General features: G+C 44.3%; 1 protein-coding gene across 1 annotated transcript; it reads right to left on the bottom strand.

Annotated features, from left to right (window-relative positions):
* LOC136158920 (cationic amino acid transporter 3-like) lies at window positions 1–15,339 on the bottom strand. The gene is made up of 13 exons (XM_065920768.1): window positions 15,085–15,339; window positions 7,068–7,172; window positions 6,440–6,842; window positions 4,793–4,951; window positions 3,037–3,214; window positions 2,512–2,624; window positions 2,137–2,359; window positions 1,830–1,969; window positions 1,624–1,726; window positions 1,237–1,436; window positions 878–1,044; window positions 498–606; window positions 1–330 (listed from the first exon to the last, which is right to left on the bottom strand). The coding sequence occupies exons 3-13, from the start codon at window positions 6,810–6,812 to the stop codon at window positions 227–229; spliced, it is 1,869 nt and encodes a 622-aa protein (XP_065776840.1). The 5' UTR covers window positions 6,813–6,842; window positions 7,068–7,172; window positions 15,085–15,339; the 3' UTR covers window positions 1–226.
* Between the last annotated feature and the right edge of the window lie 1,665 nt (window positions 15,340–17,004).

Below are 17,004 nucleotides of genomic sequence, written 5' to 3'. Positions count from 1 at the left end.
ACATTTCTGTACATTTTTCATGAAAATCCTCTATTCTGGATGTGTATTATGCTTTTAAAACCTTCCTTCAGCATTTGCAGCATTAAAGTCACTTTGTCCACTAGCACTAAATACACAGCTGTAAATGCATTCCGACTTCACAGTCCGTAGAGGTTCACAGTGCCTCTCGAAGCAGATCGAGGGATTCCACACAGCACCTCTCCTCTGTGGTTAAGATGACTCATCACTAGGGATGTTTTTGTCCAGCATCTGGGAGGTGGAGGCTGCTGTGTTGCTCACTGTTCTCCTCCAACTTGTGTCGGATCCCATATCCAAAGTATATGGCAAACCCTAGAAGGGAAATGAGACGATGTGAAGTAAAATCAGACACTCTCCTCACTTATAAATGCCCAAGGGACCTCCTATTATGGCATCTGACACAGTTTAGGGGAGAGGTGGTTGGAAGAGGACTGGGTTCAGTCACCCAAGAGGCCTCCTTACTCCAGAAAGTCACTTACCAATCCCCATCCAGATGCCAAATAGGACCCAGGTCCAAGTGGTCATGTGCACCATCAGGTAAACATTCACGAAGATGCTCACCAGTGGGAGGACAGGCAGAGCAGGGACCTGTGGGCAGAGTCAGTTCATCCCTGGACACACCTTAGGCATCTAAAAGGGAGACCCTATCCCATGTGGGTGGGACAAGTTCAGTGCAATTCAGGCTGTGCGTTCAGTGCCTACTTAGATAGTGTATGTAAAGCACTGAGTGTGGATCAGGGAAGGATCCTTAGGTTCAGCAACTCCCCTTCTTCCCTGGTCCAGAAAAGGACGCTTAGGTCTAAAGCATGCAGACCTCCTTCACTCAAGGTGGACACTTTGGACATGTGAGGTCACCTACCCTGAAGTGAAGAGCAGTGGGGCTCTGGGGCTGCCTCCAGATGATGACCGTGACCCCAGTGATGAGCAGCAGCAGCAGCATAGCCACTGTTGTGAGCACGGGGTCTCCAGAGAACACCTGGCTGGGCCACTGGGCCAGGATCAGGCTCAGGATGGTCAGCAGGAGAACTGCAAGGGTCAAGGTGGAGAACAGGCTGGACTCGGAAGACAAAGACGTCAGGACCTCGGGTCACACCCCTCCCCAGGCTGCCCACATCAGGAACGGACATCGTATCTCCAAGACCCCTCAACAGACGCATATACATACCTACCCATCCTGACAATTTCAGAATATCACCAAAGAGAAGTCCCACTGCTCACCAAGCAGGAAGGCACATCCATAGACAATCTGGCCAGATTTCCGGGTGGGGATGGTGCTGGCAGGCAACCACAGACTCTTTAGAATCCTTGAGGTTCTCCCTTCAAGTACAGAGTCCAAAGAACTTTCTTTGACTACAAGCTCCATCTCAGTTTCTTCCTCTGTTCTTTGGTTCTTGCTTAAATTCCGGCCTGAGTGATACCTGAATTAGAGGTATGATGACGACATGACCAGCAATCCCTACTCACCCAACATCACACAGCCGAATCCATCTTTTTTCCCAGAAAAGCAGAGCGGGACATTTGGAAGGCAGCAGGAAGGCAGAGAGGATTAGCCCCCACCAATCACCACAAGTCAAAGACCCCTGGCAGGGTGGGGTAGAGTCTCACCTGAGCACAAGGACAGAAAAATCGACCACCAAGTTAGCAAGCAGGGACCGAAGTGACATGAGATCCATCAGATCAGTGAAATGGAAGAGTAACGCCAAGACCCCTAGATGGAGGGCACAAACAAGGTGGGGGGATGGAGTGAGAAACAGCTGGAAATATGCAAGCCAAGGAAGATAATCCAAACGGAGTGGGTTTTGTTTATCTACCTGCAAGTTTTCCAGAAATTATGATGACCGTGATGTGGGTGCGTGTACGGGCGTTGATCCGGGCAAGAAATCGGAAAAGAAGCCCATCCTCTGCCATTGTGTAGATCAACCAAGACATGGCAAACATAGTGTTCAGGAGGCTGGAAAACGAAATAGAGAGGAGTGAGAACATGCAGAAGCAGGAGAGACCAGGGCATCCACTCCCTTGTCTACATGGGGTAAGGTGTCCTTCCTCCTGTCTCTCAATCCCCAGGGCAGGGATACCCGAGCATCTGACAGTCAGTGAGCAGAAAGCCATGACATTCACCTGGATGAAAGAGCACAGAGGATGCCAACACCCACGACATATCTGGCAGGGCCCCACCCAACATAGAGAAAAGCCTGTAGAAAGGGGCTGTCAGGGTGAATCTGGTAGTAGGGCACCATGAGGGTGAGTGCCGCCGAGACACCAAAATACGCCAAGGAGCAGATCAAGACAGAGACCACGATGCTGATGGGGATGGACCGCTGAGGATTTTGGGCTCTTTCCCCTGCAGGATTGGAGGAAACACTGGGTCAGGAAACACACCATAGTAAAAGTACAAAATCCGCTTTCCTATTGAACCTCCAAAAGAAACCCCCATGCTCATGTCAGCCCAATCTGTGCTCACACCCTGGATGGGACACATAGTGACCATGTTACCTGTAGTGACAATGGAATCAAAACCAATAAACATGTAGAAACATAAAGCTGATCCTCGGAGAATCCCATCAAGGCCAAAAGGCACAAACCCTCCAGAACCCAGAGGGCCCAAGCTTTGGAGAGAGAAGAAACAAGAAAGACCGTGGGTGAGGTGTGTTCAGCCATGTGTACTGGCTTAATATGACTCCTCCCTTAATATGACAAGTCCTGGGCTCCAGGACCCCCTCCACCTGGATCTCTTTGGGTTAGTTTCTCAGTTGTGTCTGACTTTAAACTCATAGACTGTAGCCCACCAGGCTCCTCTGTCCATGGAATGTTCCAGGCAAGAATACTAGAGTGGTTAGCCATTCTGTTCTCCAGAGGATCAGGAAGACTCGGAGACTGAACCCTGGTCTCCTGCATTGCAGGTGGATTCTTTACCATCTGAGCCACCAGAGAAGCCTGAGATCTCTTCAACCCCCAGATTCCCAGATGGGTACCCTTTCTCACACCAGGCGTTACTAAGGTCAAGGACATCCTCCTAACCTATAAATGTCCTTGGATTCAGATGTGTTCAATGTGTAGTCCTGTTCTGTGAGCTTCCAGTTGTGCAGGTCTCCCTTGATGATGCCGGAGATGATGATGAAGCTGAGAACCGAAATGTTGATGCCCATGAACACTTTGTTAACCTGAGGCAACACATGAACTCCCAGAACCAGTAGTCCTGTGTGGAAAAATGGAAAATGAAACTTCCCAAATAACTAAATCCAGGACTCCCCTGGTGGTCCAGGGGTTAATACTCCAAGTTTCCATGGCTGGGGCACAGGTTTGATCCCTGGTTGGGGAAGTTCTGCATGCCTCATGGTAAGGCCAAATAAATAACCAAATCCATAGAGATAGAAAGCAAACACATTTTTGCCTAGGACTGGTGGTTACGGGTGGTGGACAGACAAACAGTGACTGCTCAGTGGGTATGGAGCTTCCTTTTGTTGTGAAGAACATGTTTGGAACTGGAAGGAGGTGATGGTTACACAACATTGAGAATGTATTAAATGCCACCAAATTGTACACTTTCAGGTGGCTAATTTCTTATTGTGGCCATCATCTCACAATATACATGTCTATCACATCATCTTAAACTTATACAATGTTGTATGTCAATTATATCTCAGTAAACTGGAAAAGTCTCCTCTCAGTTAAAAACAATCTTTGTGGAGTGGGAGGGAGGCTCAAAAGAAAGGAGATATATGTGTACATATGATTGATTCACAATGATGTCTAGCAGAAACTAACACAACATTGTAAAATAGTTATATTCCAATAAAATAATGAAGTAAAAAAATAATAAAAAATAATTTTATAAAATCTTTGGTACTTCCCTGGTGGTGCAGAAGTTGAGAAACTGCCTTGCATTGTGGAGGATATGAGTTTGATCCCTGGTCCGGGGACTAAGATTCCACGTTCCATGCCGCAACTGCTGAGCCCAAGCACAGCAATGAAGAGCCTGAAGGCCACACAAGAAGACCCAGTGCGGCCAGGAAGAAAAAACCAACTTTGATTTTCAGTTGGGGTAACTTTATCCCACAGGGGACTTTTGGCACTGTGTGGAAACATTGTGATTGATACAGTTTGGAGGGCTGGGCATCACTGGTGCGTAGTACATAAAGTTCAGCTTTGCTACTCAATATTCAGCAATGATCTTTTTTGGGGGAGGAGGGGGTGACACACTTGCGAGGCGGGATCTTACTTCCCCAACCAGGGATTGAACCTGTACCTTTATTAGTGAATGCACAGAGTCTAACCACTGGACCACCAGGGAATTCCCCCCAAAATGATTAAAAACAAACAAACTAACTAAAACGTACAGGACAGCCCCCGACCCCAAAGAACAAAATTGTTAGTCATTCAGTCATGTCTGACTCTTTGTGACCCCATGGAATGTAGCCCATCAGGCTCCTCTGTCCGTGGGATTCTCCAGGCAAGAATATGGGAGTGGGTAACCATGCCCTTCTCCAGGTGATCTTCCAGACCCAGGGATGGAACCCTGGTCTCCCACATCACAGGCAGATTCTTTACTATCTGAGTCACCTATTACCTCTACCCCAAAGAATGGTCCAGCTCAAATTTTCAATAGTCCAAGGGTAGGGAAAAAATGGTCTTTGTCTTGCCTTCCTCTCTTTCTTATTCCAAACCCTCCTTCCCTGTCCTAATTCCCCCACCATTCAGGAACCCTGAGGCTTTCCCAACCCACCTTCCCTTCCACATCTCACTCTTCCCATCCTAACTCTGACCCCTGACTCACCCGTGAGCAGCAGCACCAGGCCCAGAGCGAAAAAGTCTGGGTACTTGGCCAGGTAGTAGGGCATATATGGAGAGAAAGTTTCCTCTAATGCCTGAGAGATGTGGTTCCCAATCAGGCTGTCGAAGGTGTAGCTCCAGGCCCGGGCTATACAGGCAGTGCCTACAGCAACAGCAGAAGGGATGTTTATGAGCAAACAGAAATTGAGCCGCTATGATTAGGGAGAGGCATGAACAACAACAACAACAAAACCCTAAAACTAAGGATTCAAAGAGTTTCTCCTCATCAGGTGGGGAGGGCAGACCCAGATGATTCACAACATAGGTCAACTCTTTAATATGCTAGAAGATCAAAGTTACAGAACATGAGCAAAAAATACAGGGAAGTGGGACCAGGATGGTAGGATTGGAATTGACATTCTAAAGCAGAGTGTCGGGAAAAATCCCAGGAAGTTAGCAGCTAACCAAAGTCCTCATTACGATGAGGAGATGAGGCTGGTGAATTTGGCTTCCCTGGTGGCTCAGACAGTAAAACGTCTACCTACAATGCGGGAGATCCGGGTTCGATCCCTGGGTCGGAAAGATCCCCTAGAGAAGGAAATGGCACCCCGCTCCAGTACTCTTGCCTGGAAAATCCCATGGACGGAGGAACCTGGTAGGCTGCAGTCCATGGGGTCACTATGAATCGGACACGACTGAGCGACTTCACTTTCACCCACTCCCTGTGTACTGGGTGCTTCAGATAATAAAGAAACTGCCTGCCATGCCAGAGACGTGCATTCGATCCCTTGCTTGGGAAGATCCTTGGGAAAAGGAGATGGCAACTCACTCTAGTATTCCTGCCTGGAGAATTCCATGGATAGAGGAGCCGAGAGGGCTACAGTCCATGGGATCGCAAAGAGTCGGACACGACTGAGCAACTAACACACACATCCCACTCCCTACAGTCACCTTTCCTTCAGGGTTATTTGTTGTCGCTGTTGTTTAGTCCTTAAGTCGTGTCCAACTCTTTGTGACACCATGGACTGCAGCACACCAAGCTCCTCTGTCCAAGGACTTATGCAGGCAAGAATACTGGAGTGGGTTGCCACTTCCTCCTCCAGGGTATCTTCCCTACCCAGGGATCAAACCCGAATCTCCTGCATTGGCAGTCAGATATTTTGCCACTGAGCCACCTGGGAAGCACTCAGCGTTCTTAGTCTCATCGTTTAAGGAAAGCAGGATTGAAGGGAAACCTGGCATGCTGCGGTTCCTGGGGTCACAAAGAGTCAGACACAATTTAGCAACTGAACATCAACAACAGCATCGAACTGAGTAGAATGAAGCTGTAGAGTTTTTCTGTCGCTCTTACCAATCTCCCCCTGACCAGGTGGGGTTCTATCCCTGGGTTGGCAAGATCCAGGAGGAGGGCATGGCAACCAGGACATGGCAACCCACTCCAGTATTCTTGCCTGACAAAATCCCAAGGATAGCGGAGCCTAGAGAGCTACAGTCCATGGGGTCGCAAAGAGTCGGACACGACTGCAGTGACTGAGGACAGCACCGCCCCGCAAGGTGGATAACATCTGCTTGTGAATGAGCAAAGATCCCATTCATCTCTCCTAGCTTTTTGATCTGAAGCCCCACCCCTTCCTGTACCCCAGTTTCTCACCAACAGTTAAGGACAGTATGCGATTCCAGCCGATGATGAAACCATACACCTGGCCCATGATGCTATAGCTGTAGAGATACATAGAACCAGAGCGTGGTACCCGGGCCCCAAACTCTATATAGCAGAGCCCAGACAACAGAGAAGACAGGGCAGCCACCAAGAAGGAGAGGACGATCGCTGGTCCAGCGATGTACTTGGCCACGGCACCAACCAGGATGTGCACGCCAGCTCCCAGCATCCTGCGCACACCTATGACCACCAGGTCTAGGGTGTTCAGACAACCAACGGTGTGATGCTCAGTCTCCTCTCTGGGCCCCAGTGGCCGCCTGCACACCAGCTTCTGACCAAATTGGCGAGCATACCGAAGTAGCATCCTAGACGGAGCTCACGAGGCTATGATCTGCTGAGGAAATAAGATGCAAAGCCGTCAAGATGATGAACCCCCCACTTCTTCTGACACAGGCACAACAGCTCCCAGCTCCTTTGAATTTCATCTGGAAAACGGGTCTCTCCACCCTCAGGCTGGAGCCAGGCTGACTCCTCTGCCCTCTGGGGTTGCAGAGGTCTCTTTGGGAGGATGTGAATTCAGCGCCCAGTCTCCTACAGAAGAGGGTGATCCAAGACTTACTGGATCCTTGGAGCAGAGCCTGGAGCACTGGGGCAGTCAGGGAGGCTGAGGTTAAGCTGTGTGGGACTGGAGCTGAGACATGTCTAAAAACTGAAGGGTTAGTCCCTGTGGAAAAAAAGGTAACTTTTTGTTGCGGTGGGGATGGTTTGGGGGCGGGCAGGGAGCATCTGCAGTGTTGCTATCAGCCCGTGATTCTTCTGTGGTTACCTCAGGGGTGCTTCTGAGAGATGTTTTTTTTTTTTGTTTTGTTTTGTTTTGAGATGTTTTTTTTTTTTTTTAATTATGTTGTAATACTCAGAATGTAAAATTAACTATTTTAACCTTTTTTTAGTGTGTAGTTTAGTTAAGAACATTTTACATTTTGGGCAACCAAACTGTAGAACTTTCTTCATCTTGTAAAACTGAAACTGTACCCACACAAAAAAATTCTTCCTTTCTTCTCCACCAGTCTTGGCAACCACCATTATAACCTCTGCCTCTGTGAGCCTGACCACTCCAGAGCTAGTGCTAAGTTGCTTCAGTCATGTCCAACTCTTTGGGACCACTCTAGGTGCTTCATTCATGTGGGTTCATACAATACTTCTTTTTTGTTGTCAGGCTTTACTTAGTATAATGTCAAAAGAATTCATCCTTGTTGTAGCATGGATTAGTATTCCCTTCCTTTTTAATTCTGAATAAGGAAAAGGAGTAGGTCAAGGCTGTATATTGTCACCCTGCTTATTTAAGTTATATGCAGAGTACATCATGAGAAACGCTGGGCTGGAAGAAGCACAAGCTGGAATCAAGATTGCCGGGAGAAATATCAATAACCTCAGATATGCAGATGACACCACCCTTATGGCAGACAGTGAAGAGGAACTAAAAAGCCTCTTGATAAAAGTGAAAAGGAGAGTGAAAAAGTTGGCTTAAAGCTCAACATTCAGAAAGTGAAGATCATGGCATCTGGTCCCATCACTTCATGGGAAATAGATGGAGAAACAGTGGAAACAGTGTCAGACTTCGTTTTTTTGGGCTCCCAAATCACTGCAGATAGTGATTGCAGCCATGAAATTAAAAGAGGCTTACTCCTTGGAAGGAAAGTTATGACCAACCTATATAGCATATTAAAAATCAGAGACATTACTTTGCCAAGAACGGTACGTCTAGTCAAGGCTATGGTTTTTCTAGTGGTCATGTATGGATGTGAGAGTTGGACTGTAAAGAAAACAGAGCACCGAAGAATTGATGCTTTTGAACTGTGGTGTTGGAGAGAACTCTTCAGAGTCCCTTGGACTGCAAGGAGATCCAACCAGTCCATCCTAAAGGAGATCAGTCCTGGGTGTTCATTGGAAGGACTGATGCTGAAGCTGCAACTCCAATATTTTGGCTACCTCATGCGAAGAGTTGACTCATTGGAAAAGACCCTGATACTGAGAGGGATTGGGGCAGGAAGACAAGGGGATGACAGAGGATGAGATGGCTGGATGGCATCACCGACTAGATGGACATGAGTTTGAGTAAACTCCGGGAGTTTGTGATGGACAGAGAGGCCTGGCGTGCTGCAATTCATGGGGTCACAAAGAGTCAGACACGACTGAGTGACTGAACTGAACTGAATACTCTATAGTATTATGAGTACATACCACAATTGGCTTATCCATTTCGTGGTCAGTGGGTACTTGGGTTTCTTTCATGCTTTACTCTTGTGAATAATGCTGCTATGAACACGGGTAAACAGATATGTCTTCAGAGTGTGCTGCTTTCCAACTCTTCTGGGTACATATTCAGAAGTAGAATTGCTGGACCATATGATTTTAAGATTTTTATCTGCTTGTGATGGAGAAAATGTTCACATATTGAGGATTTTATAGTGGAAGTGAGAAATAGATTTAAGGGATTAGATCTGATAGAGTGCCTGATGAACTATGGATGGAGGTTTGTGACATTGTACAGGAGACAGGGATCAAGACCATCCCCAAGGAAAAGAAATGCAAAAAAGCACAACGGCTGTCTGAGGAGGCCTTACAAAGAGCTGTGAAAAAAAGGGAAACAAAAAGCAAAGGAGAAATGAAAAGATATTCCCATCTGAATGCAGAGTTCCAAAGAACAGCAAGGAGATAAAGCCTTCCTCAGTGATCAATGCAAAGAAGTAAAGGAAAACAATAGAATGGGAAATACTAGAGATCTCTTCAAGAAAATTAGAGATACCAAGGGAACATTTCATGAAAAGATGGGCTCAATAAAGGACAGAAATGGTATGGACCTAACAGAAGCAGAAGATATGAAGAAGAGGTGGCAAGAATACACAGAAGAACTGTACAAAAAAGATCTTCACGACCCAGATAATCATGAGGGTGTGATCACTCACCTAGAGCCCAACATCCTGGAATGTGAACTCAAGTGGGCCTTAGGAAGCATCACTATGAACAATGCTAGTGGAGATGATGGAATTCCAGTTGAGCTACTTCAAATTCTGAAAGACAATGCTGTGAAATTGCTACACTCAATATAACAGCAAATCTGGAAAACTCAGCAGTGTCCACAGGACTGGAAAAGGTCAGTTTTCATTCCAACCCCAAAGATAGGCAATGCCAAAGAATGCTCAAGCCACCACATAATTGCACTCATCTCACACGCTAGTAAAGTAATGCTTAAAATTCCCCAAGCCAGGCTTCAGCAATACGTGAACCGTGAATTTCCAGATGTTCAAGCTGGTTTTAGAAAAGGCAGAGGAACCAGAGATCGAATTGCCAACATACACTTGATCATCGAAAAAGCAAAAACATCTATTTCTGTTTTATTGGTTATGCCAAAGCTTTAACTGTGTGGATCACAATCAACTGTGGAAAATTCTGAAAGAGATGGTCATACCAGTCCACCTGACCTGCCTCTTGAGAAACCTGTATGCAGGTCAGGAAGCAACAGTTAGAACTGGACATGGAACAACAGACTGATTCCAAATAGGAAAAGGAGTACATCAAGGCTATATATTATCACCCTGCTTTCTTAAGTTATATGCAGAGTATATCATGAGAAACACTGGGCTGGATGAAGCACAAGCTGGAATCAAGATTGCCGGGAGAAATATTAACCTCAGATATGCAGATGACACCACTTTTATGGCAGAAAGTGAAGAAAAACTAAAGAACCTCTTGATTAAAGTGAAAGAGGAGAGTGAAAAAGTTGGCTTAAAGCTCAACATTCAGAAAACTAAGATTGTGGCATCCAGTCCCATCACTTCATGGCAAATAGATGGGGAAACAGTGGAAACAGTGACTGACTTTATTTGTCTGGGCTCCCAAATCACTGCAGATGGTGATTGCAGCCATGAAATTAAAAGAGGCTTACTCCTTGGAAGGAAAGTTATGACCAACCTAGACAGCATATTAAAAAGCAGAGACATAAATTAACAAAATTAGAAATGAAAATGGAGAGATCACAACAGACAACACTGAAATCCAAAGGATCATAAGAGACTACTACCAGCAGCTCTATGCCAATAAAATGGACAACTTGGATGAAATGGACAAATTCTTAGAAAACTATAACTTTCCAAAACTGAACAAGGAAGAAATAGAAGATCTTAATAGAGCCATCACAAGCAAGAAAATCAGAAATCTGCCAGCAAATAAAAGCCCAGGACCTGATGGCTTCACAGCTGAATTCTACCAAAAATTTAGAGAAGAGCTAACACCTATCTTACTCAAACTCTTCCAGAAAATTGCAGAAGAAGGTAAACTTCCAAACTCATTCTATGAGGCCACCATCACCCTAATTCCAAAACCAAAGATGCCACAAAAAAAGAAAACTACAGGCCAATATCACTGATGAACATAGATGCAAAAATCCTTAACAAAATTCTAGCAAACAGAATCCAACAACATATTAAAAAAAATCATACACCATGACCAAGTGGGCTTTATCCCAGGAATGCAAGGATACTTTAATATCCACAAATCAATCAACGTAATATACCACATTAACAAATTGAAAGATAAAAACCATATGATTATCTCAATAGATGCAGAGAAAGCCTTTGACAAAATTCAATACTCATTTATGATTAAAACTCTCCAGAAAGCAGGAATAGAAGGAACATACCTCAACATAATAAAAGCCATATATGACAAACCCACAGCAAGCATTACCCTTAATGGTGAAAAATTGAAAGCATTTCCCCTGAAATCAGGAACAAGACAAGGGTGCCCAATCTCACCACTACTATTCAACATAGTGTTGGAAGTTTTGGCCACAGCAATCAGAGCAGAAAAAGAAGTAAAAGAAATCCAGATAAGAAAAGAAGTGAAACTCTCGCTGTTTGCAGATGACATGATCCTCTACATAGAAAACCCTAAAGACTCTACCAGAAAGTTTCTAGAGCTAATCAATGAATATAGTAAAGTTGCAGGATATAAAATTAACACACAGAAATCCCTTGCATTCCTATACACTAACAATGAAAAAACAGAAAGAGAAATTAAGGAAACAATACCATTCACCATTGCAACAAAAAGAATAAAATACCTAGGAATACAACTACCTAAAGAAACAAAAGACCTATACATAGAAAACTATAAAACACTGATGAAAGAAATCAAAGAGGACACAAACAGATGGAGAAACATACTGTGTTCATGGATTGGAAGAATCAATATTGTCAAAATGGCTATTCTACCCAAAGCAATCTATAGATTCAATGCAGTCCCTATCAAGCTACCAATGGTATTTTTCACAGAACTAGAATCAACCTGCCTGACTTCAGACTCTACTACAAAGCCACAGCCATCAAGACAGTGTGGTACTGGCACAAAGACAGAAATATAGATCAATGAAACAAATAGAAAGCCCAGAGATAAATCCACGGACCTATGGACACCTTATCTTTGACAAAGGAGGCAAGGATATACAATGGAAAAAAGACAACCTCTTCAACAAGTGGTGCTGGGAAAACTGGTCAACCACTTGTAAAAGAATGAAACTAGAACACTTTCTAACACCATACACAAAAATAAACTCAAAATGGATTAAAGATCTAAATGTAAGACCAGAAACTATAAAACTCCTACAGGAGAACATAGGCAAAACACTCTCCGACATGAATCACAGCAGGATCCTCTATGACCCACCTCCCAGAATATTGGAAATAAAAGCAAAACTAAACAAATGGTACCTAATGAAACTTAAAAGCTTTTGCACAACAAAGGAAACTATAAGTAAGGTGAAAAGACAGCCCTCAGATTGGGAGAAAATAATAGCAAATGAAGCAACAGACAAAGGATTAATCTCAAAAAATTGCAAACAATTCCTGCAGCTCAATTCCAGAACAATAAATGACCCAATCAAAAAATGGGCCAAAGAACTGAACAGACATTTCTCCAGAGAAGACATACAGATGGCTAACAAACACATGAAAAGATGCTCCACATCACTCATTATCAGAGAAATGCAAATCAAAACCACAATGAGGTACCATTACACACCAGTCAGGACGGCTGCTTTCCAAAAGTCTACAAGCAATAAATGCTGGAGAGGGTGTGGAGAAAAGGGAACCCTCTTACACTGTTGGTGGGAATGCAAACTAGTACAGCCACTATGGAAAAAAGTGTGGAGATTTCTTAAAAAACTGGAAATAGAACTGCCATATGACCCAGCAATACCACTCTTGGGCATACACACTGAGGAAACCAGATCTGAAAGAGACATGTGCACCCCAATGTTCATCACAGCACTATTTATAATAGCCAGGATATGGAAGCAACCTAGATGCCCATCAGCAGACGAATGGATAAGGAAGCTGTGGTACATATACACCATGGAATATTACTCAGCCATTAAAAAGAATTCATTTGAATCAGTTCTAATGAGATGGATGAAACTAGAGCCCATTATACAGAGTGAAGTAAGCCATAAAGATAAAGATCATTACAGCATACTAACACATATATATGGAATTTAGAAAGATGGTAATGATAACCCTATATGCAAAACAGAAGAAGAGACACAGAAGTACCAAACAGACTTTTGGACTCTGTGGGAGAAGGCCAGGGTAGAATGTTTCGAGAGAACAGCATGTATATTATCTATGGTGAAACAGATCACTGGCCCAGGTGGGATGCATGAGACAGGTGCTTGGGCCAGGTGCACTGGGAGGACCCAGGGGAATCGGGTGGGGGGGGGAGGGGGGAGGGGGTTTGGATGGGGAATACATGTAATTCCATGGCTGATTCATGTAAATGTATGACAAAACCCACTGCAATGTTGCGAAGTAATTAGCCTCCAACTAATAAAAATAATTGAAAAAAAAAAAAAAAAAAAAAAGCCTAGACATTACTTTGCCAACAAAGGTCCATCTTGTCAAGGCTATGATTTTTCCAATGGTCATTATGGATGTGAGAGTCAGACTACAAAGGAAGCCAAGTGCCAAAAAATTGATGCTTTTGAACTGTTGTGTTGGAGAAGACTCTTGAGAATCCCTTGGACTGCAAGGAGGTCCAACCAGTCCATCCTAAAGGAGATCAGTCCTGGGTGTTCATTGGAAGGACTGATGTTGAAGCTGAAACTCCAATCCTTTGGCACCTGATGCAAAGAGCTGACTCATTTGAAAAGACCCTGATGATGGGAAAGACTGAGGGCAGGAGGAGAAGTGGATGACAGAGGATGAGATGGTTGGATGGCATCACCTACTCGATGGACATGGGTTTGGGTGGACTCTGGGAGTTGGTGATGGACAGGGAGGCCTGGCGTGCTGTGGTTCATGGGTTCACAAAGAGTCGGACACGACCGAGTGACTGAACTGAACTGATTGAGGAATGGGGAAGTCATTTTGGCTTATTTGTGGTTCAGCTTGAACTGTGTGTGAACTAAGACAGCCTGCCTGACTCTCACAGCTAATCTGTCCTAACCTTTGAGAAAAGAACATCTGTTTTGAAAATAAGGATGAACAACTCCCTTCTTATGGCATCCATGAAAAGATAAGGTTCCCTTCCAGATGGTGTCCTGCTGCCTGAAGAACATGTAACTATGGTCTCTGCCTATTTCTGTTGCTTACCCAGTTGAATCTCTTAAATTCTGTCATACTCGACTCTGTTCTATGTCAACTGGCCTCTTAGGAGGTGCGGTAACTCCCTTCACCCAGTGTCACTTTGTCTTGATATAATCGTCTTAACCTTACAAGTTTCCTTCCAGCACCTCAAGATGATAACAACCCTGACTGCATGGTGCTTCTTACTCCTATACCTGTGCTATTAGGGTGGCTTCTAACCCCAAATGATTAACACACTTCTAAGAAGTGAATAGAATGCAGAGTATACACAGACAGCAAGAAGTGATTGATTTAATAAATAAAAATACAAAACACCTACATTTACTGAATTTCAGACAAAGAGTGAATATTCAAATATATATTTCAATACACAGCTTTTGTATAAATGCATATTTGTGCATTTTATATAAATACATATTTGTGCATTAATTATACTTATATTTTAAATCTGTACAGATACCTATACATGTACAAGCACAAACATACACTCAAAGATTGTGCCTCAAAGATACTGCCTTTTCTTATAAATTGAAGGTTTGTGACAATCATGTGATGGTCAAATGATTGTTAACCTTTTTTCTTTTTACAAACACAATATCTTAAAATTGCAGAAGAATCTGAAGGAGCAAGAGAAGAGCCTGGGGTCTTGGGGTCGCAAGACTCAGACACGACTGAGAAACTGAGCAACATAGCAGGGAGCAATTTGCTGGTGGTGGCGGCAGGCGCCCAGCCCTGATTCCCGGCGTGTTTCTCGGAAGCTGATGAGGAAGCACTGCTTGGGCGAGGGACATGCCGGGAGTTGTAGTTCAGGCAGAACAAGAGAAAAAGGAGAGGAGAGAGAAAAACATAACTAGGGCTCCTTCACTGAATGGACCTAGATTCAGCCCTGTGGGTCTTGGAAAGAGAACAGAGCAGAGAGTGAGAATAAGCAAGTTCTCGAGGGAGAGAGAAAGGCAGAAGTCTCCAGCCAGCAGTTTGGGGAGACCTGCAGTTTACCTTGAAATCCCGGGCTTCAGCATCAATGATCTCGGAGAGAGACAACCATGAGGAGTGGCTTAGTTCTCTGCCCAGGAATTGGACCCGGGTGGCCTGGGAGAAAAATCAGGAAAAATCTCTAGTCCACCAGCAGCTAGAAACCAGAAACAAGGTTCTCCTGGCTTTTACCTCCAGTAAAAAATGCATTTCACCAGGAGGCAAAAACTAAAAATATGATAAATGTGTATTACTGAAGGCACAGCACAGTCGTGGGGGAGCACACAAAGGTTTGTTTGGTTAAGACAGAAGCCAGGCAGCGTTCACATCCAAGAGGAAGGCTGTGGGCGTCCTCCCGAAGGAGGAGGAGACCCGTAAAGAGACTGTTAAATCATCTGTACAGGGTAGTTCTTCCTGTGTTTGTTTGCCTTTGGCTAATTACCTGCCCTGCCCTAGGACCCTCCCCAGCAAGTGTGCGCAGCTTTTTTCCTAGATGAATTCCAGCACACAGGCCTGTGGGGGCCTGGACATCACTGATTATGGGATGGCGCCCCCGTCTTTCTGCCCCCCAAGGAGACTTTCTGTGCATGTGCGGTGCCCTCAAGATAGAAAATATGTGGCCTCTTGATCTTTTACACACACAGGGTTTAGCCCCTTTCTGTTCCTGCCATGACTATTATATTACTGTGTCCACAGCAGGCAAAGTCCAGCTCTTTACTCTGTTCCTGTCATTTCCATCTCCAAGTGGGAACAGAAGGCTGATTGTAAATATCTAGCCTAGAGTCCACTGGCCTCTTTTCTTACGAATTGTATACAGAAGGCTAGTTGTAAATGTAATTCTTTCTCCTACTCATCTACCCTTTGTGTGTCTATTTTGCAGACTCCAGACAAAGAACCTAAGAGGATAGAGGATAAGATATTCTGTCCCAATAGCAGTAATGTTTAAATGCTTCAACAAGATGATGTGAGCTTCCCTGGTGACTGAGACAGTACAGAATCTGCCCGCCATGCAGGAGACATAAGAAATGTGGATTCGATCCCTGGGTAGGGAAGATCCCCTGCAGGAGGGAACAACAACCTGCTCCAGTGTTCTTGCCTGGAGAAGCCCGTGGACAGAGGAGCCTGGTGGGCTATAGTCCATGGGGTCACAAAGAGTTGGACACAATTGAACAACTAACACTTTCACTAATAAAATATGTGGCCAATGAAAAGAAGCAGTGTACAGAATTCATCCAGCTATCATTGCCAAAAGGCACCCTAAAATGGGCACTAAACCAGACATCTGAAACACGGCCAACTCACACAGGAAGAGATGGCCATCATTCATAATTGTTGGAGAAATGCAATCAAAACGATGATGAGGTACCACCTCATGCTGCTCAAAAAGTTTACAAATAATAAGCGTTGGAGAGGGTGTGGAGTAAAAGGAACCCTCTTACACTCTTGGTGGGAATATAAAGTGCTGCAGCCATTATGGAAAACAGTATAAAGGGTCCTCAAAAAAATTAAAACTTGAGCTGATATAGGATCCAGTAATCCCACTTCTGACTGTATACCCAGACAAAACTATAATACAAAAAGATACAGGCATCCCTATGTTCATACCAACACTATATACAAGAGCAAAGGCATGGAAACAACCTAAACCTCATCAACAGATCAATGGATAAACAAGATGTGATATATCATATATATATGATAGATGTGATCACATGTATATATATATGTGTGTGTGTGTGTGATAGATGCTATATATATATATATATATATATATATATATATATAAAAATATTTAGTGGTGAAGAATTTGCCTGCCGATGCAGGAGGTGCAGGTTCAATCCCTCGGTCAAGAAGATCTCCTGGAGAAGGAAATGACAACCCACTCCAGTATTCTTGCCTGGGAAATTCCATGGACAGAGGAACCTGGCTAATTACAGTCCATGG

Source organism: Muntiacus reevesi, chromosome 2 (genome assembly GCF_963930625.1).
Source record: "Muntiacus reevesi chromosome 2, mMunRee1.1, whole genome shotgun sequence".
Taxonomy (NCBI): domain Eukaryota; kingdom Metazoa; phylum Chordata; class Mammalia; order Artiodactyla; family Cervidae; genus Muntiacus; species Muntiacus reevesi.
The sequence above is the reverse complement of the archived record's forward strand: the minus strand, read 5'-3'. Positions and strand labels throughout refer to the sequence as shown.